Source organism: Venturia canescens, chromosome 10 (genome assembly GCF_019457755.1).
Source record: "Venturia canescens isolate UGA chromosome 10, ASM1945775v1, whole genome shotgun sequence".
NCBI classification, from domain to species: domain Eukaryota; kingdom Metazoa; phylum Arthropoda; class Insecta; order Hymenoptera; family Ichneumonidae; genus Venturia; species Venturia canescens.
Genome location: NC_057430.1, coordinates 10,307,806 through 10,329,388, shown reverse-complemented (window position 1 = coordinate 10,329,388; position 21,583 = coordinate 10,307,806). Strand labels below are relative to the sequence as shown.

The window sequence follows — 21,583 nt, the reverse complement described above, 5'->3', positions numbered from 1 at the left end:
TTTTCATCGACCTATAAAACGTAAAAAATGATCGATCAATCCCGATGCTTTATATTTGTATTGCGAGTTGAGCCAAGGATAAATCGAAATCGTTTTCGAATTGCTTTACGTTTTTCTGGACACTGAACAGAAAATCAAGAATGATCCAACACTCCTGACGTTCCTCGAACTACCTTAACGTACCCAGAGAAAAATTTCATCAGTGAAGTAAACCCTCGTTTCTCGTTTCGTTTCCAGAATATAGTAAAAGAGAGTCGTCGCTCCGTCGATGGAGAATTTGCTCGAGAGCGTGTGCCTCGAGGGGGTGCAAATGAAACGAGCTTACTTGCGCTGCGAGTGAGGAAAATTCATCCACATGTGGCTGCTATATCCACAAGGGTTTGAGTACAGTGACGAAATGAGCTAGCATATGCTCGTAAACATAAATATGATACGTGGATTCAAGAATTTCCTGTATCTGGATTCCATACGGATGATTTCTTAAGGGGGTCACACCGTGTGGCAACCGGATTTTTTGGGGTTTTTTACCGCAATTTTTTTGGGGCGAGGAATAAAAACATGGACTTTTGAAATTCGGAGGATTTATTTATTGGTATTTCAACTCTGCAATATAATTTTTTAACTCTGACATCTCGGGTTAATTCGATGTGAAACTACTCCATAAAAACCCATATGTTTCTCCATGGTCTCCACGATTCCAGGGGATCGGTTTATCTGAGGTCAAAAAACCAAAGAGCGTTTTGATTTTTGTAACGGAGTGACTCTCGCCTGACGGAAATCATACAGAAATATTAAAAATTCAAGGATTTTCGTGTTTTCAAACATTTTTTAAAATCGAAATGTTGTGTTTCGAAACGCGAAAATCCTTTTATTTTTAATATTTCTGTATGATTTTAGTTCAGGCGACTCCGTTACAAGTCAAGATGCTCTCTTTGGTTTTTTTGATCTGAGATAAACCGATTCCCCGGAATCGTGGAGACCATGGAGAAAAATATGGGTTCCTGGAGTAGTTTTACACTAAATTAACCCGAGAATCAGAGTTGAAAAATTCTTCCATAGAGTAGAGAAATACCACTAAAAAACGTGAAATTTCAAAACTCTATGTTTTTATTCCTCGCCCCAAAAGATCCGGCTGCCACACGGGGTGACCCCCTTAAGAGGCAGAAGATTCCTGGCGTCAGAAGTGGACTAGAAACTTTCACAAACCGTGATAAGTTCCGCACCCAAGATACTCAAAGAAGAAATTTAATTTTTCGCGCTTTTTAAGGGCCAAACGAGGTTTCAGCTTCGAACTGAAAGCCCCATACGCTCATGTATAGATCAAAAGGACATTGTTGCAGTAGAGTGAAGCAGGATATTACGAAGGCAGGTGTGTACGTCGCTTAACAAACAAGGAGTGATTAATAATGGAGCTCGTTGGGCTTGCGATAACGCACGAGTACAGTGAGCGCGCGAGTTGACAGAAAGACGGAGAGAGAAAGCGAGACAAAGACGCCCATACATTCAAGCACAGAGCGAGAGCGAAGGAGAGGAGCGAAAGATACAGCGAGCAAGAGGGGAAGAGGAAGTCACAGGAGCCGCGCGTATATGTCAGCCCCCAAGGCGTCATCGCAACGCAATCGCACCCCCGAATCCGGTCGCTTCACGGCCTTGAATCCGGGACTCTGCACTCCTGTAACCATCCCCCCACCACTACGTTCTCAACCCCGCATTCACCAACTCCCCCAAATGTCGTCGAAATGTCGCGGTCCGCGAGTGAACCCGGAGTGCCAACAACGGCTCACCGGAAATTACATTTCACTCACGCTCCTTTATTACTATGTATAATCCCACATTCATCTGTCGGCCTATATCTATACAATGATCGATGTGGGATATCGCGTATGTGTGGACCACACGCGGACTCAACTGTATCCACGTTCTCGATCATATAGATATATTGTGTTCCTTCATATCTGAAGATAAGTATGATGGACGACATTTATCTCTAATTCGAGATTACTTTGACGATTCACAATAGTTCGATTTGTTTTTGGTGCTCGCTTATCTACTAGTCGATGGCTATTTCGGTGTGCAGAGTCGCGGCAGCAAAAAGTTTGAAAATTTGTTTCTTCAGTAACTGAATAATTACAGTAGTTCAGAGAGTACTGCAAGTTAACGCATTTTTAATTATTTTTTTTTCTTTCGATCGCGACTTCTTCAAACTCTGTAGATTAACGGATTGAAAAAATATTTATTATTTGCATACAATTAAAAATAATTGTATGAAAAAATGGTGCATTTTCTCGCACACATTTTTAATGTTTAGTTGTTTTTTATTCAGCAGTGACAAATCCGGTGCCATCAACCTATATCATTTCTGGGAATGATACTGTCATAAGCTCTTTATAATGAGCGCGAATGTGACAACTCGCCGATGGTTGAATTCACTTTTGCCGACTCTGTGAGAAGAAATATTATAGACGAGCAGGACTATGTTTCTCTTATGTATAAAAACGGGGCATCTTTAGGCAGTTGTCTTACGTCGAAATCTTTTGATACCGTCACTACGTCTAATTAGTTCGCGAATGATTAAAGAAAAGGACTTAGTCAGAATTTTCACCAGCTCTTATTCAAATGCGAACTTAGAAAATTTCAAGAAGTAATCTCAAGCCAATATCTCCGACTTGGACCTAAACCAAAGCGGACTTCCAATAATAGTTGCAATAAGATAAATATCATTATAAATATTGTGATCTATCTCGGAGCGAGCACTTGTAACTGCTCGAACTCTACGACGACGCTTCGTACTCGGACTGTTGTAAAGGAATACAAGTATTGAAAGGTCGCGATCGTAGTTTTAAATGATTTTATACATTTGCATTGTCAATAAATAAATTTAAAAAACATTTTTACTATGAAAAAATATGAGATCTGTTCTAACATATACAGTGAATGAATTACGTTTCCTGTAGGAATTCAGAATTTTGAAAATAAAAAAAAAATGAGATAATACTTGGCGTCGAGCCGCTACCGCGTCTCTTGATATGAGAGAACAACCAGTACCCTCCAATAAAGAGTAACAACAATTAACCAAGTGAGAAAAATCTTGTGAGTATCAAGAGACTCGGTAGAGTCTCGGGACAAGTACATTGACAGCCCTGTCGTCTGCTGGCCCAAGGCTCTCGCCGAGTCTATACTTTCTCTGAATAAAACGATTCGCGGTGGTGGGGGTAAAATTGGCATGTGATTTTATTGAATTACGAAGCTCAGGAGCCATTTAGCAACTTGAAAATTGAAGTTTAAGCCAATTGAGTAATTCTCTTTCGATTCCGCCCTAAATCAGCATGATCGGTGTTGTAATTGCTGAGAAAAAACTTTGCACGGGCTCAAGATTATGCAAAAGTTACCAACATATTCAAGAATTTATGCGTCTGTATTTATAAACACCATCAAAGGCACTTTGATGCTCTCGAGTTTCTGATTCGTTGGATCTGACGACATCCATTTTTAGACGTTGTGATTGGTTGTTGAAATTAGTTGTTGATGATTGGAAATCTTACGTCAACTTCAGAACGTAGCACACGGCGCAGCACAGCTGGTAACAGCAGTCATAAATTCGACCGATATACATATATATATGTACAAACCATGTGTCAGTTTTTGATCGTATGAACAGAGTTTCGACATTACGAAGTGCGTGCGGGATCAATAAAAAAATAATTTTCATCATCTAAAGAAGTGCATATTACTATTTATTTTGTTATTTGTGATATATTAAACCGGTATCAAAGCGGCCGCGTAAATGTAGTCTGTGATGTGTGTGTGAAAAAGAATATAAAAAATGCGCGATGCATGTATGTCAACGAAACTTTTCAAGATTTCACTATTTCCTTCGATTGGAAATAAGTGTTAACTGAAATAATGCTTCAATTAAACCAGAGTACGAGAAATATTGTCCAGTGCGAATATATTGTCAGTGGCGTGGTTATATATCATGTGTACATAGGTTATATATACGAATAAATAGAACAAAAATACACGCAACTGTTAGAATGATATTAGAAACTTTAATTGAATAAATGTTTTCTAATTTATTTCTTGTGTCGTCATTATTTTTAAACATCCCCATATTTTGCTTGATATTCAGTTTGGCTCTGCCCTCTCCGATCCTTGTTTTCACCCGCTCAGTTTGCAGCGGATCGATTCATAAAACCATAAACTTCCCCTAGGGAAAAAAAGGTTGGGACAAGTACATTCCCCAAACATTTCATAAACTTTATGTATTATTCTAAATACTTATTTCTCTCCCAATATCCTCAACTATAGCAAATTTTTCATGGGTCAAGGGAAACTGCAGAAAACCTTGTCAATAATTTATAATGTCTTTATTCAACATAAATAGTTGACACTGAAATGAGGATGTTGAATGAAATTTAAATCTCATCATGAAATACCGCAAAAAATTGGATTATCATCAGGATTATTATCAAGCATTGACTACGAATATTAATTTTGTTTTTCATATCGAGATGACATCTTCATCCTGTCGAAGGTCACTACGATCGGGGTATATTATCGTCGATGAATATTTCCCCTGAAAGGAGAAGATTATTTCGTTTTTAAGACGCAAATGATAATTAACAATACACGAACAATGCACTCGATGGGAATTCGAGAAGTTGGTCATCCTTTAAAAATATCGTCTCTGAGGTTTCAAAAATTTTGTTGAAGTTATGTATATATCAATGAATAATCAAGATTTTCCTCAATTGAGCTATGAACGCGAAATAAAAATTGTTTCTTTACACAAATTGAGCACTCGCTGGCAGTGATAGAATTTCACGCAATAAGAAATACGCCTTTTTATTTCATTTTGAAAAAAGATATTGATAAAATCTGAAAAATGCCTAAATTTTTATCCTGTTGCTAACTACGAAAATTTTAGTGGTGTTTAATTATAGTTTAAGAGAATAGAGCGAGCAAGTGTAAACTGTGCCTTATATGAAAATGCATAGTTGCAATATTACCTGAGCTTTGAAGAGAAAACGTGGTTATAATAATGATCCATTTCCAACAAGCTTTTGAAAACCTGTGAATCAAATCAAATCAATCGAATGCTACAAAACAGGATAATTTTACAGGACCAAAATTCATAAGACACTGACCTGAATTTGATCTTCTTTTCGAATGGATAATGCAGGTGGAGTAAGATATTCAGAGCTCCCGCCGACCACTATGGGTCCAAAAACGAAAGCGAGAGTATAAAAACTGCATCCCGGTGCCATACTGGTCACAAACCGTAAATGATATAAAAGATAGCGGAGAGTTTGGCCATTCGCATTCGGAAGTAATATTAATAATTCGGTGAGTGTTACATCCCTCGTTAATTTTTCAGCTATGCGAGACGCGCCAACGAAAGAATTCCGGAGTTCATCCGTAATGAGTGGCTCGCTCAATGAAGACAAAAATATCTTCAGAGTCAAGGTAACCGTGTGTATATCGACTCTTCTCAAGTCGGGTATTCTTCTGGTCATAAGATAACCTCTAACCACTGCTTTGGCTATGGCAAAGTTGCCATTCTGTCTGTACAAAAAATTCCTTCTCAAACCACGTGATTCAACTTCGTTCATACATGCAATTATGAGAGGTGATACATATGGTTGTGTCATCGGTGTATAATCAGCGATAGTTCCCTGTAAAGACAATTTTTTATCATTGTTTTCGTGTATGCAACAACAATGTGACAACATTGCAACAAAATTCGAAAGGACCTCGAGGGTACCTCTAAAAAAATTGTAAAATTTCTTTTTTACCGCTATTTCACTAATGCACACTCGACTGTCTTTTTCAAGAAGCATTCGGAGAAGTATTTGAGTATAAAATGAAGAAGAAAAAATTCTAAAAAAATGTAAATTGCGAAAAATATTGAAAAAGAAAAGATTTTGATTGAATTCCATTATTTTATTTTCGGTCGATTATGAAAATTTGTCAAAATGGAAAATAAACAATTTCATAATATTCTCAAAGTACCGCCGTTTAGCCTGGATTCCCCTATGGAGAAAAATCGAGTATTGAATCGGTTTTTATATTTTTCTCAGTTTCCAGCCTCCAGGAAGTGGGAATCGTTAAGAGTTTTGCAATAGCTCTGTTTCCTAGTATAGGGTCCGTGCCGCTAGACAAAGCACTTCTGAGTCTTGTAAGGAGCGATATGATTCACAAAGCCTTATTGTTATTATTCTACTATCATAATTGTTATTATTTTGGGTAAGAGAGAATAGAAGTTCGATCAACGAAATGTGATACAACTGCATAAAGCACAAAATGTACATGTAGAATTTGTAGACAAAAAAAAATTACCCTCGATGGTCTTCTAGAATACGATGTGGATGCCATTATGTCCGCGTTTGAAATAGAAAGCTAAAAATAATTACGGATACGCAGATTAGTTTGATACAAATTTTCGTTCATGTTTAGTGATTTAATTCGTTATGTTGACGTAATCAATGAAAACTCAGCGTTGTCTCTTTAGATCATCTTTGACACAATATTACGGTTTTGGACAGAGTCTGATATTTGAGAAATTATTTCATAGAAAGAGCATATCTCAAGGATTAATCAGTAACAGCCGCCGTTTAGCGGTCCTGCTTTTGGAAACCCAATGAACAAAAAAATATCAAAATTGTAAGATTTTTGTTCGTACGGATATTTGATTCGTCTGTGTATTTGCCATTGAATCACTTGCAAATACTTTGGTGAGAGTTCCCTTGTTCAGTAACCGAATAACGATTTCGAGCTCTGGTCTCACATTAATATTCAATATTGTTAATGAAGGATTTACTTCTACTTGATCATCAAGATATTACTTCTCTATTATTTCGTGTACGTAAAAGATAATTTATTACTACAAGCAAATCATTTGATTGATTGAATTTTATGAGTTTATATGAGAGCTTCTGAGACATGCGTGTGAACTTTGAGGCTTAATATTGAGCTTCAAAATGATCGGTAAAGTATTAACGAGTTTAAGCTGCATCTGCCTGAAGGACTTACCGATGATCAGTTGAAATCCTGGAGAAATGGAATACCAGATGAACAAATTTGAAACCAAAAATTTTCTGATCTGATGCTCGAAGTTTTCCCAACAATTTCAGACTGAAAGCAAAGAAGCTTGCGTCATACCTCAATCGCGAAAGTAGAGAACAAAAAGAAGGCAACGAAAATCGTGACAAACAGAAAATGTGTCACCTGAAATGGGACGATGGAATTTCGCAGAACAATAACAAAAGTTGAGTCCATTTTTACATGGAAGTGATATTTTTTCGTCACGTATCCTATGCAGTTGCTTTGTATCTCTTCTCATTAGGAGCTTGAAGTTTCTCGAAATGTTTTTTCAAATCGGATTTGTGAAAACAACGTTTGTAACAGTTAGTGAGATTGACAATATAACTTTTCGATCATTGTTTTCGTACCCAATGAAATTCATGATAAGAAACTCCAGTTATCGTATTCAATTGTTACAAGTTGTTTTCAAACAGCACGTGTCAAAATGACTCACGATATGCTGTTTTCTATTATAAGGATCATGCCACATTAAACCGACCAATCCGTGATCCTGACCATTTTTTATTCTGTTGAAAATTTCCTGTTATTTTTTACGTATTAGAAGCAGCCGTTCAAAATCTTTTCAGATTTTTTTTCAAAATTTCTTACAATTTTTTTGTAAACGCCCATAGCTCATTCAATAACAGAAATATCAAAATAAAATAGCAGGTTAATTTTTTAGTCTTGAGTTGTGGTTTCAGGGAAAAAATATCAAAATAAATTTTCATGCATTTTTTTTCAAATTGCGACCATTTTGATTATTTTTTAAAATTCAACATCTTTTAATGAACATTTTTAAACGTGCTGACAAATTTTCAACTTGTGATATTCCTAACTTTTATCTTTTTTTTTCTATTTTTAAAGATATTCGAATCACTATAATCCTAGACAATGACCACTGCGGCGCTGATTCACATGAGTTCTGTCCGTGGCGTCATCTGCATTGCTAATCTTACATTAATTGAGTCAAGGCCAGGAGTCTGTCGTTATTTTATTTCGCTTCGATCGTTTTCATAACATCATTATATAGATTACGTACTAATACTCTAGTGTTAATAAAATAAATAAACATTGACGATTGTTACATAGAGTAATACTAAAATCGTAGAGTTTTATGAAGGTGATAATGAGAAAAGTATAAGGATGAAATTTTGGATTGTTAACCTCATCCCGTTTCCGTAAAACCTACTATTATTCCATTGAATTATATTTGACGTATATTAATTCCAGAAAAATTATGCCGAAGTTTCGTGATTGATTCTGTAACATATTCAAGTTGGGACATCTCAGAATTTCCAAAAATGTACGTGTAAATATAAAGAGTTATCTTTAAATTCGGATCAATAATAGACATTTTTCCACTTACTTGAAGTTTCAAAAACATTGCCACCCCAGCCTGTAAGTACTCTGCCGCAAAATTCCTAACTTCATTCTCTTTGCAGATCGATGCGTCAAGCCCTTGACTAGAATTAAGCCTTTTTCTAAATGTTTTTCCAGACAATGCGTTTACTTCTGTTACATCCCCGTAGAAGATTTTGAATTAGTAGGGGTACGCAACACGGTATTGACTCTTCTTTCGGGTCAAAACACTCAAGTCCTTTACCCAGGGACGAGAGCCGCGTCTGTCGAGTATGGGAGTATGGCAAGAATGGTGTTTCTTTTCGCGAGTTAGGTTAATGTGGACTCCAATGACATGCGGATGAACCTTCTGAGGTGAGACGATGTAGTTTCGTTTGAATAAAGGAACCCCTAGGGAAAAAAAGGATGGGACAAGTACATTGATGGTCTCTTGTTTCTGGATGACATAGAAAAAAGATTCAGAACCAGGAAAAAAATTCTATAAAAATAATAAACGAAAAATTGAAAAGTTCAAAAAAATTCAACAAAAATAAAAAACAATCGAAAAAATTCTGTAAAGAAAAATAAAAAAATTTCAAAAAAATTCATAAATATTGAAGACATTGAAAAATGTACTATCCAAGTTACATGTAGTATAAAAATGTATGATATCAATTGGAGGCCAAGTTTTTATTGATAATTTGGAATATTTATCGAACAAATTGGAAACTTTAATGAAATTCATGATAATTATTTTCAAGAAAAAAGTTAATGAAACAAAAGTCATAACGGAAGTTACGTGCAGTACTAAAATGTATTATATCAATTCGAGGTCAAGTATTTATCAGTTATTCGAAATATAATCTCCGGTGACAAATGAGCGTTGAGAATCCTTGTCGGGCTCACAACGTTTTATCAAAATTACTAAAAAATTAATGGAAATAAAATCATTAAAAATTCACATGAAAGTCATTCGTTACTTCAACAAGGTACACACTTTAAAGAATCGATTCCCCTCCGACTTTCAGGATCCCCTGGTATTATTCACAACATTCAACTTCGATTGGATCGGTACAAAATATGTTCAAATACGTCTTAAACGTACTTGTCCGGCCCATCACTTTTTATTCAAATTGCTCATTCGAAAACAAATCAGGGCTGTTCTATAATGACAAATATAATAAAATGGATAGAAATAAAAATAAGATCTCCAATTAATTTGAACTTGATTGTTCGCAAGTTCGTATAGCAATATCCACTTCTCATTTTCTTCAGTGAACCAATGAAAATGAGAAATAATCAGGCGCATTACTAGAAATTTTCGAACCTACTCAGCCATGCAATGTTTTTTTTCTATAGTCACGTACACATTTTGATAAATATCACTAGTCGAGTACGACACGTGGATTCCTGGAATTTGGAGAAAAATGATTTTGTTGTGAATTATGACTCCATATAATATAAATAGATTAATCAACTTCATCTTTCATTTTCGTTTCATTTTGACAAGAGCGATTCGAAGGAAAATTATTTTCTCGGGAATTACTGTTCCTTAATATTAACACATGCATTAACTTCGTTTTTGATTTGTTTTCGAATGAGCAATTTGAATAAAAAGTGATGGGCCGGACAAGTACGTTTAAGACGTATTTGAACATAATTTGTACCGATCCAATCGAAGTTGAATGTTGTGAATAATACCAGGGGATCCTGAAAGTCGGAGGGGAATCGATTCTTTAAAGTGTGTACCTTGTTGAAGTAACGAATGACTTTCATGTGAATTTTTAATGATTTTATTTCCATTAATTTTTTAGTAATTTTGATAAAACGTTGTGAGCCCGACAAGGATTCTCAACGCTCATTTGTCACCGGAGATTATATTTCGAATAACTGATAAATACTTGACCTCGAATTGATATAATACATTTTAGTACTGCACGTAACTTCCGTTATGACTTTTGTTTCATTAACTTTTTTCTTGAAAATAATTATCATGAATTTCATTAAAGTTTCCAATTTGTTCGATGAATATTCCAAATTATCAATAAAAACTTGGCCTCCAATTGATATCATACATTTTTATACTACATGTAACTTGGATAGTACATTTTTCAATGTCTTCAATATTTATGAATTTTTTTGAAATTTTTTTATTTTTCTTTACAGAATTTTTTCGATTGTTTTTTATTTTTGTTGAATTTTTTTGAACTTTTCAATTTTTCGTTTATTATTTTTATAGAATTTTTTTCCTGGTTCTAAATCTTTTTTCTATGTCATCCAGAAACAAGAGACCATCAATGTACTTGTCCCAACCTTTTTTTCCCTAGGGGTTCCTTTATTCAAACGAAACTACATCGTCTCACCTCAGAAGATTCATCCGCATATCATTGGAGTCCACATTAACCTAACTCGCGAAAAGAAACACCATTCTTGCCATACTCCCATACTCGACAGACGCGGCTCTCGTCCCTGGGTAAAGGACTTGAGTGTTTTGACCCGAAAAAAGAGTCAATACCGTGTTGCGTACCCCTACTAATTCAAAATCTTCTACGGGGATGTAACAGAAGTAAACGCATTGTCTGGAAAAACATTTAGAAAAAGGCTTAATTCTAGTCAAGGGCTTGACGCATCGATCTGCAAAGAGAATGAAGTTAGGAATTTTGCGGCAGAGTACTTACAGGCTGGGGTGGCAATGTTTTTGAAACTTTAAGTAAGTGGAAAAATGTCTATTATTGATCCGAATTTAAAGATAACTCTTTATATTTACACGTACATTTTTGGAAATTCTGAGATGTCCCAACTCGAATATGTTACAGAATCAATCACGAAATTTCGGCATAATTTTTCTGGAATTAATATACGTCAAATATAATTCAATGGAATAACAGTAGGTTTTACGGAAACGGGATGAGGTTAACAATCCAAAATTTCATCCTTATACTTTTCTCATTATCACCTTCTTAAAAACTCTACGATTTTAGTATTACTCTATGTAACAATCGTCAATGTTTATTTATTTTATTAACACTAGAGTATTAGTACGTAATCTATATAATGATGTTATGAAAACGATCGAAGCGAAATAAAATAACGACAGACTCCTGGCCTTGACTCAACTAATGTAAGATTAGCAATGCAGATGACGCCACGGACAGAACTCATGTGAATCAGCGCCGCAGTGGTCATTGTCTAGGATTATAGTGATTCGAATATCTTTAAAAATAGAAAAAAAAAGATAAAAGTTAGGAATATCACAAGTTGAAAATTTGTCAGCACGTTTAAAAATGTTCATTAAAAGATGTTGAATTTTAAAAAATAATCAAAATGGTCGCAATTTGAAAAAAAATGCATGAAAATTTATTTTGATATTTTTTCCCTGAAACCACAACTCAAGACTAAAAAATTAACCTGCTATTTTATTTTGATATTTCTGTTATTGAATGAGCTATGGGCGTTTACAAAAAAATTGTAAGAAATTTTGAAAAAAAATCTGAAAAGATTTTGAACGGCTGCTTCTAATACGTAAAAAATAACAGGAAATTTTCAACAGAATAAAAAATGGTCAGGATCACGGATTGGTCGGTTTAATGTGGCATGATCCTTATAATAGAAAACAGCATATCGTGAGTCATTTTGACACGTGCTGTTTGAAAACAACTTGTAACAATTGAATACGATAACTGGAGTTTCTTATCATGAATTTCATTGTGTACGAAAACAATGATCGAAAAGTTATATTGTCAATCTCACTAACTGTTACAAACGTTGTTTTCACAAATCCGATTTGAAAAAACATTTCGAGAAACTTCAAGCTCCTAATGAGAAGAGATACAAAGCAACTGCATAGGATACGTGACGAAAAAATATCACTTCCATGTAAAAATGGACTCAACTTTTGTTATTGTTCTGCGAAATTCCATCGTCCCATTTCAGGTGACACATTTTCTGTTTGTCACGATTTTCGTTGCCTTCTTTTTGTTCTCTACTTTCGCGATCGAGGTATGACGCAAGCTTCTTTGCTTTCAGTCTGAAATTGTTGGGAAAACTTCGAGCATCGGATCAGAAAATTTTTGGTTTCAAATTTGTTCATCTGGTGTTCCATTTCTCCAGGATTTCAACTGATCATCGGTAAGTCCTTCAGGCAGATGCAGCTTAAGCTCGTTAATACTTTACCGATCATTTTGAAGCTCAATATTAAGCCTCAAAGTTCACACGCATGTCTCAGAAGCTCTCATATAAACTCATAAAATTCAATCAATCAAATGATTTGCTTGTAGTAATAAATTATCTTTTACGTACACGAAATAATAGAGAAGTAATATCTTGATGATCAAGTAGAAGTAAATCCTTCATTAACAATATTGAATATTAATGTGAGACCAGAGCTCGAAATCGTTATTCAGTTACTGAACAAGAGAACTCTCACCAAAGTGTTTGCAAGTGATTCAATGGCAAATCACAGACGAATCAAATATCCGTACGAAAAAAAATCTTATAATTTTGTTATTTTTTTTTATTCATTGTGTTTCCAAAAGCAGGACCGCTAAACGGCGGCTGTTACTGATTAATCCTTGAGATGCTCTTTTTATGAAATAATTTCTCAGATATCAGACTTTGTCCAAAACCGTAATATTGTGCCAAAGATGATCTAAAGGGACAACGCTGAGTTTTCATTGATTACGTCAACATAACGAATTAAATCACTAAACATGCACGAAAATTTGTATCAAACTAATCTGCGTATCCGTAATTATTTTTAGCTTTCTATTTCAAACGCGGACATAATGGCATCCACATCGTATTCTAGAAGACCATCGAGGGTAATTTTTTTTTTCTACAAATTCTACATGTACTTTATGCTTTATGCAGTTGTATCACATTTCGTTGATCGAACTTCTATTTACCCAAAATAATAACAATTATGATAGTAGAATAATAACAATAAGGCTTTGTGAATCATATCGCTCCTTACAAGACTCAGAAGTGCTTTGTCTAGCGGCACGGACCCTATACTAGGAAACAGAGCTATTGCAAAACTCTTAACGATTCCCACTTCCTGGAGGCTGGAAACTGAGAAAAATATAAAAACCGATTCAATACTCGATTTTTCTCCATAGGGGAATCCAGGCTAAACGGCGGTACTTTGAGAATATTATGAAATTGTTTATTTTCCATTTTTACAAATTTTCATAATCGACCGAAAATAAAATAATGGAGTTCAATCAAAATCTTTTCTTTTTCAATATTTTTCGCAATTAACATTTTTTTAGAATTTTTTTCTTCTTCGTTTTGTACTCAAATACTTCTCCGAGTGCTTCTTGAAAAAGGCAGTCGAGTGTGCATTAGTGAAATAGCGGTAAAAAAGAAATTTCACAATTTTTTTAGGGGTACCCTCGAAATCCTTTAGAATTTTGCTCGAAAATGGTTTTTATTTTTAATTCGCAAACAATCATTGTACATTTTTTCGTATTTGCGCGTAAGAAATACACAAAGCTCTTTGAACTTCTGTACAAAAGTTCCTCAGGGACCCGTTTTACCAATTTTCCACATTTTTGTTGCGTACACGAAGTCAATGATAAAAAAATATCTTTACAGGGAAGTCTTGCTGATTATGCACCGAATACACCACCATATGTACCACGTCTCATATTTGCATGTATAAACCAAGTTGAATTACGTGGTTTGGGGAAAATGTTCTTGTACACACGGAACCACAACTTCAACAAAGCCAAAGCATTGGTATTAAGTTTTTGCATGCGCAGAAGAATACCCGACTTGAGAAGAGTTGACATACACACGGTTACCTTGACTCTGAAGATATTTTTGTTTTCATTGAGCGAGCCACTCATTACGGATGAACTCCGGGATTCTCTCGTTGGCGGGTCTCGCATAGCTGACAAAATAACGAGGGATGCAACACTCATCGAAACAATAAAATTACTTCCGAATCCGAATTTCCAAACTCTCCGCTATATTTTAATTCATTTACGGTTTGTGACCAGTACGATACCGGGATGCAGTTTTGATACTCTCGCTTTCGTTTTTGGACCCATAGTGGTCGGCGGGAGCTCTGAATATCCCACTGCATCTGCATCATCCATTCGAGAAGAAGATCAAATTCAAGTCAGTGTCTCATCAATTTTGGTCCTGTAAAATTATCCTGTTTTGTAGCATTCGATTGATTTGTTTTGATTCACAGGTTTTCAGAAGCTTGTTGGAAATGAATCCTTATTAGGGGAGACCGGGGCAAAACGGGATACCCAAAAAATGAGAGAAATATTTTTGTCTTTGTTTTTTTTTTTTTTAATTTTTATACTAGTCCGAAAAGAACATGAAACATATTTTTTGTTTGGATTTTAATTTTTTTTTTTTTCAAAAAATTCGTTTTTTTCAAATTCTCTTTTTTTACATCACTTTTAAAATGAAAACGTTTTTGCACAGATATACAAAAAGTATTTGTAAATCTGCGATTACTGCCTCTCAGATTACTGTCTACGACATCAGTAATCGCAGATATATGTTTGCGGACCATCATGTGTGGTTACACCTGCACATGAATCATGTGCCCACTCTGCACAATTTTGGCACTGAATCCGTAATTCAATGGACAAAGAATAAAAATTTTTACAAAATAAACATTGGCAATCTTCGTTATTATTCATATCATTCATTTTGAATTGAATTACAGAGGGTGCGTTCGACGTACGTTAGAGCGTTGTAAGCGCTGAGAGCGCTCACAGCGTGCGCTCGACTTACGTTTGAGCGCTGTAAGCGCTGAGATCGCTTTCAACGCTTACAGCGGTAAGTCGGAAGCACTCGGTTACGGGTGTAAAGTACACCCAAGGTGCATTGAATTAAAATCATAGTAAAAAAAATTTCATGAGTTTTTGAGGGATACCCCGTTTTGCCTCGGATTTTTTTTTTTTTTTTAAATTGAACAAAATTTCAGTACATTTCTTAGTTTTTGGGAGTAAAGAATAGACAGAGCTTCCCAAACTTCTGAAAAGTTCAATATTTCCTTAGATATCCCGTTTTGCCCCGGTCTCCCCTATAACCACGTTTTCCCTTCAAAGCTCAGGTAATATTGCAACTATGCATTTTCATACAAGGCACAGTTTGCACTTGCTCGCTCTATTCTCTTAAACTATATTTAAACACCACTAAAATTTTCGTAGTTAGCAACAGGATAAAAATTTAGGCATTTTTCAGATTTTATCAATATCTTTTTTCAAAATGAAATGAAAAAGCGTATTTCTTATTGCGTGAAATTCTATCACTGCCAGCGAGTGCTCAATTTGTGTAAAGAAACAATTTTTATTTCGCGTTCATAGCTCAATTGAGGAAAACCTTGATTATTCATTGATATATACATAACTTCAACAAAATTTTTGAAACTTCAGAGACGATATTTTTAAAGGATGACCAACTTCTCGAATTCCCATCGAGTGCATTGTTCGTGTATTATTAATTATCATTTGCGTCTTAAAAACGAAATAATCTTCTCCTTTCAGGGGAAATATTTATCGACGATAATATACCCCGATCGTAGTAACCTTCGACAGGATGAAGATGTCATCTCAATATGAAAAAACAAAATTAATATTTGTAGTCAATGCTTGATAATAATCCTGATGATAATCCAATTTTTTGCGGTATTTCATGATGAGATTTAAATTTCATTCAACATCCTCATTTCAGTGTCAACTATTTATGTTGAATAAAGACATTATAAATTATTGACAAGGTTTTCTGCAGTTTCCCTTGACCCATGAAAAATTTGCTATAGTTGAGGATATTGGGAGAGAAATAAGTATTTAGAATAATACATAAAGTTTATGAAATGTTTGGGGAAAGATTTACTTCTCATTTTTGTAATATCAAGTAGTTTTTAAGTAAGCAACGTACATTCATAAATCACTGCGTAAAAATTATTTCGAAAACGGAACGAATTTCGAGTCTAAATTTGTAATTCATTTGTGATTGACGCAGACTTTTAAAATAAAAGATTTTATTGCGATCCATTTTTGAAATATACTCTTGATATAGACATGTTTTTGAAACATCCTAGAAACTATACCGAAAATTTTGCTATGGTGAGTTATTTTCTTCTATTTTGAAAAAATTCCCGAAAAAATCGAATTTTTAGACTTTCTAAGGTAAGACCCCCCCTTAATCGATTAATTAAAATGATGGAAAACAGCACGTGCCGAGAAATTATCGGTTCCTAACAATACACACGACTTTTTTATCTTTTTGCAAATTTCTTTGGCCGACTTATGAGTGGCACTTGAAAGTTTTTGTCATGTTTCTTCACTCCCTCGTCTCCTGAACTTATCCGCTATTTCAGTTTCAATCGATTTTTTCTCTTTTGAGTCGAAATTGACTCCAAAAACTCCGAGCATTCGAATAAAAGATTTGCTGTTTTAAATTTGTTCATCTGATGTTCCGTTTCGCCAGAGTTACAACTGGTCATCCTTAAGCACTTCAGGTAGCTGATAATCGAGCTCGTTGCAATTTTTCTGATCATTTTCGGGGATCAATAAATACAGAAATACAGCATGAATGCTGTAAAAAACTAGAAACCAGTCCATTTATGCTCTTTAGATCACCCGTAAAATCATGGAAATCAATAATTGCAAGACAGAAAACGTTGGCAAACAAATACAGAAATTGCCAAGCCCATCGGATTACGAACAAAAAAAATACAACAGATTAACAATTCGACGCGAAAAATTACAACCACGAAACACACAGTGACGAAACATTACAAAAACAAATTGCGATTAAAAAATTGGAAACACACAAATTTCCAAAAAAAATTACAAACGAAAGAGAATTATATACCAAAAAATTGAAACAAAAAATTTGGACGCTGTCCTTGGTAATATTTTTTTTTTACCTCACATTATCTAATTCACTTGCATCTGATACTTACGAATTCAAAAGTCGCGTATAGCGCCAAGTATACAACGGCCAAATTTTTTCTGTTTCAATTTTTTGGTGTATAACTTTCTTTCATTTATAATTTTTTTCTTTGAAATTTTTGTGATCCTATTTTTCTAGTCGGTTGAAATTGCAGCGAAGATTCCACGACCTCTACATTTCTTTGCCTTTTTTTCTCAGCCTCTTCACAGAAGATCGAAAAGTTTAAAGAACACAGAGCAGCACTGAATCTTTTGAAGTTCCCCTACGAAAAAAGAGCGTTGTAAAAACGCAACATTTTGTATTATCTAAACAATAAGACGAGGGCGAGATCGTAACAACGGGTAAACGTGGAAGAAGTCGATGCGAAAATTATTCGTTTCTGTTTCTCCACCGAGTGACAAGCCTTTCTTGTTGGCGTTGACGCGAATTTCAAGCTACGTTTTCTTTCGTCGTCGTCGTAGTCTATGTTGGCCATATATATAGTGACAGAGCTGACACTGCATGGAGAACCATTAGCAGATTGTATCTTCCTCTTGCGACCTCGTATACAGCAAAAGCTTTCAATTAATCTCGTAGTCGAGAATCGTGGTTGAGACGACAAGTGCACAAGAATATACACACTATATATCCGCACCTCCTCACCCACACAATATCCAGCGATATCTGCTGCGTCAATTACGCTAATAGATTGAAATTGCGATGGAAAACAACGAGCGACGTGCGCGGCGTCTGCATAATAACCGAACCGTCAACAGAAGTCAACGCCTTTGAAATGAGCGGACAGTATAGCTGAAAAGATGAATTGCAAAAAGTATCGTTGTTCATCGATAATATTGTCTCCATTTTTTTTTCATCTCCAGTAAAACGCCCTTAGAATCAGGTTGGATATGATTCAGCTCGTTTGAAAAGAGTTTTACCCTGGCGAACCATGAACAGTGGGAGTAGGCTTATGAAAAGGGCAACATGGATTAGCATGTTTCATTGCTATAATTCGATCAATGAGTAATTGGTAACATGGACAATCTTTACGTGAACGGACTTTTATTTTTTTCAGTTTTAGAGATCAATCAGATGTGTACGATTAGGATTGAGTGACAAATGATCATATTTATGGACAAGATCTGTCTCGTAGTTTTGTAGTTGATCGAACAAATGTTTTTTTTTTTTTAGAAAAAAGCCTATCTGTGAATGGCGATAATGAAGATCCTCTCAAGCGTATCAATTCGTATCACTATCACGAATCACTGTCGAATCCAGAGTAATTGATTGCATTTGCTACACGAATGGAAGTGAGATTCTGTAATGATGAGGATTGTAGGCTCATAGATGATCCGGACCAATATTAATATTTGAGCAGCGATGGAACGAATTTTCCTGGCTTGGTTTGGGTCCATTTGAATATCTCGGGTTTTCAGATTTCTCTGGCTAAAGTTTCACGAGCAATGACACCCTCGCTTGATATCTGGCGCGATTTCCAATCTACAACCTCGTCGGCACCTTTATTTCAATCTACTGCCCGCGGCGTGGAAAACGCGAAAGATTGTAGGAAGGCGAAGCAGGGAATGGAGCGTCGCGAGTGTCGCTAGCCAGGAGCGAGAAGCACCTCTGAAAACTTCTTTAGCCGTGGAAAACTCAACCCTTACTCCTATGCTCCCTCAATGCTTCCTACCAATGAGCTTTCCCCTGAGGCTTTCTTTCCTTCTGTATTCTCACTTTTATACACTTTTCTCAACCTCACACCCTCCGCACTGGTCGTCGGTGCTGGTCTCCTTTTAAACCTTCAACCCTCGTGCAAGAACGTTAAGTGCACCTCGTCTCTTCAATTCTCCAATGATAAATTTTTACCACCAGCCAACCTGATTCCTTTTCTTTCCATGCTTTGTTCCTTCTTCTATTTTTTTTTTTTTTTTTTTTTTTCATCTCTTCTATTCCATTCCACTATTCGACTGAATCAGTGTTCCGCAAATCAGAACCATTTTAACACAGTCATCCATGACCCGCCTGTTACTTTCCGACGTTAGCATTCCTCTGTCGATAATACCAAGCGACGCAGCCAGAAATGAATCATGCATTTCTTTGATCCTCTTTCTTCTTCTACCACTGCAGCTTCAACGCTGTTTCACAGCATCCCAAATGTCGCTACCGAAAGGTGTATATCACTCTGGAAAAATAACTTACGTACAATCTATTACGGTAGATTTATATCGCTAGTGAAATCGCGAATTAATGGCAGAGAGCGAATGATCGATTAACCGAAAAATTCTGCATAATATACCCATTAAGATCAATCTTTAGTCTTATGATTAATAGTCGTGAGTTTCCTGGGGGTTGATCAGTATTTTTCAAGCTTACGTTGCCATCGTATCAGAACAGAACATTACACTCTGATTTCCGGATGATTGTGAGAAGACTCTTGATCCTCCGGAGATGCACCAGCAAGTGTCGTAGTTTTGCTGCCAATTCGTTCGATGAGATAAATGCAAGTATAAAGGCTTTCAGTATCAGTGTAGCTCGGAAGCATGCACACAAAAATAACCCAATTGAATAGTGGATTCAACAGACTTGATCAACGTAGCAGATTCCAAAAGCTTAGACACTCGAACACATCGACAAAACAAATGCGCCACTTGAACTATTTGTTCGGGCCGTTCTGAGTTGTCCCTCGTTCCTCTTGTCAGTGGGACATACAGGACATTGCGGAAATACTTTAGATGAACTTGTATTCGGGTTTCTCGATGAGACAGGCTGAGCGAAGAGACTTTGGGTTATGTCTTTCCATCTGTATGGGGAAGCCTCAGGGAATGAACAAGCGGTATGCCGGTTTGCTTGCTTGCTTGCTTGCTTCGGCTTGTTCGCTAGGTCGTACTCGAACTGTGTGTGCATGCTCCAGCATAAAGGAATAGAGAGAGCCCGGATGGTTGGAAGCGGTCCAAGTTGAACAGGGGGTCGCTCGTTGTATGCCACTACGGGGATGGGCAATGGGCCGTGCTAATCGCTCAACTCCGTGAGATAGAGGAAGAGAACGGGCCGAGCCTCTTTGTCCCCGCAACGTGAGCACACACCATCCCCAACGTTAGCTTTCACCGGATCCTCCGTCTCACTTCTCAACACTCTACAGAGAGAGGCGCACGACTCTCAAGCGTACTAAGGTTCCACACAACGGTATATACGACAATGCAAACCCCATGCAAGACGACCCATATTCCTTCCGTCGACTTTATCCATATCCACATGCACACACCATGCCCAAGATCAGATGAGCATTCCTATCTCCTTGTGTGTACGTTAGCCGTACCTGAAATTGCGTAAAATCATATCGGAGGGAGTCCTCTCGTCGCGTTCCCTCGAGCTTGAGCTGGCAGGCTGCTCTGCCTCAGTTCCTCAACCAACTGTGTGTATGTGAGAGAGCACTTCTTGTTCTGCAGTGAGATTACCTTTTTGCGTTCCAACGTGCCTCGTGCTCGATGTGCACGAAAACCGGGTGCACACCACCGCGATCTATCTCTCTCCAGAGCACACATACGGCATACAGAAGCATCCTTGTGGACACAGGTGGAACTTTGCTTTACCTTTTACACCGTCTGCATTTTGTATAGCACAGTGATGCATGCGAGACCGCGACAGCAGATAGCCCGGAAGCTATTGGAAACAAGATTTTTCATACAATTTGTGCAAACATTGGATTTCCATCGGAATCTTTCCTACTGGCCTTTTTCGCTGCAATTTTTCATTGCTTCTCGTCTTTGAGAATTGAGTGGATAAATTGTCAAACCGATAAAATCGATCATGAAGTAGACTTGCTTCTTTGTCAGTATCACTAATCGAAATTGACAGCTGTAGACTCGCGTGTATATCCACCCCTTGTATTCGAGATAAGTTTCTCCTGGAAATACCAAGTGCCTCGATGTCTGAAGCGAGAAGACCTCAAAGAGGTCCCCACCGAAGCCGATCCCCCCGCCTCGTTTAATAATGAAGTCGTGTCGACTAGCCAACGATTCCTGTCGGGTCGCTTTTAAAACGCGAGAAAAACGGAGCCAAGAATAAGGAACAACGGAATAAAAGATGGAGAGACATGATTCACCAGGTCGAAATGACTCGAACTAGCCTGCAGGCTTATTCCTACGGACCGAATTCCAACTCCACGGGAGAGGGGGGGGGGGAGGAGAGGCAGAAGACGTTTTATGGACCGGGTTTGAAAGTTCTAATGGACTGGATTGAATCGGAGCCTCAAAGAGAT

The 21,583-nt window shown here is 36.6% G+C and overlaps 2 protein-coding genes across 5 annotated transcripts; one reads left to right on the top strand and one right to left on the bottom strand.

Annotated features, from left to right (window-relative positions):
- Positions 1–4,352: 4,352 nt before the first annotated feature.
- LOC122417353 (rac GTPase-activating protein 1-like) lies at positions 4,353–7,172 on the bottom strand. Of its 3 annotated transcripts, none has more exons than XR_006262275.1 (5): positions 7,033–7,172; positions 6,340–6,399; positions 5,148–5,565; positions 5,010–5,071; positions 4,353–4,576 (listed from the first exon to the last, which is right to left on the bottom strand). XR_006262275.1 is itself a non-coding variant. In XM_043430795.1 (5 exons), the coding sequence occupies exons 2-5, from the start codon at positions 6,373–6,375 to the stop codon at positions 4,555–4,557; spliced, it is 648 nt and encodes a 215-aa protein (XP_043286730.1). In that variant the 5' UTR covers positions 6,376–6,399; positions 7,033–7,172; the 3' UTR covers positions 4,353–4,554. The 3 variants fall into 3 exon arrangements, 2 of the variants coding, with proteins under 2 accessions (XP_043286730.1, XP_043286731.1); XM_043430795.1 differs by having other exon boundaries at positions 5,148–5,675; XM_043430796.1 differs by having other exon boundaries at positions 5,148–5,561.
- A 5,279-nt stretch (positions 7,173–12,451) lies between these two features.
- On the top strand, positions 12,452–16,157 carry LOC122417339 (rac GTPase-activating protein 1-like). 2 transcript variants are annotated; one of them, XR_006262272.1, is made up of 4 exons: positions 12,452–12,549; positions 13,182–13,241; positions 14,017–15,499; positions 15,933–16,157. XR_006262272.1 is itself a non-coding variant. In XM_043430775.1 (4 exons), the coding sequence occupies exons 2-4, from the start codon at positions 13,206–13,208 to the stop codon at positions 14,654–14,656; spliced, it is 600 nt and encodes a 199-aa protein (XP_043286710.1). In that variant the 5' UTR covers positions 12,452–12,549; positions 13,182–13,205; the 3' UTR covers positions 14,657–16,157. The 2 variants fall into 2 exon arrangements, 1 of the variants encoding a protein (XP_043286710.1); XM_043430775.1 differs by having other exon boundaries at positions 14,017–14,544; positions 14,621–16,157.
- Positions 16,158–21,583: the final 5,426 nt, after the last annotated feature.

Bases quoted from the DNA above. Each gene is read 5' to 3' on its own strand.
- LOC122417353 (XM_043430795.1), bottom strand. From the start codon at position 6,375: ATGGCATCCACATCGTATTCTAGAAGACCATCGAGG. The intron at 5,676-6,339 runs GTAATTTTTTTT...TTGTCTTTACAG, and splicing joins ATTCTAGAAGACCATCGAGG to GGAACTATCGCTGATTATAC. The intron at 5,072-5,147 runs GTCAGTGTCTTA...TTTGATTCACAG, and splicing joins GAAAAGAAGATCAAATTCAG to GTTTTCAAAAGCTTGTTGGA.
- LOC122417339 (XM_043430775.1), top strand. From the start codon at position 13,206: ATGGCATCCACATCGTATTCTAGAAGACCATCGAGG. The intron at 13,242-14,016 runs GTAATTTTTTTT...ATATCTTTACAG, and splicing joins ATTCTAGAAGACCATCGAGG to GGAAGTCTTGCTGATTATGC. The intron at 14,545-14,620 runs GTCAGTGTCTCA...TTTGATTCACAG, and splicing joins GAGAAGAAGATCAAATTCAA to GTTTTCAGAAGCTTGTTGGA.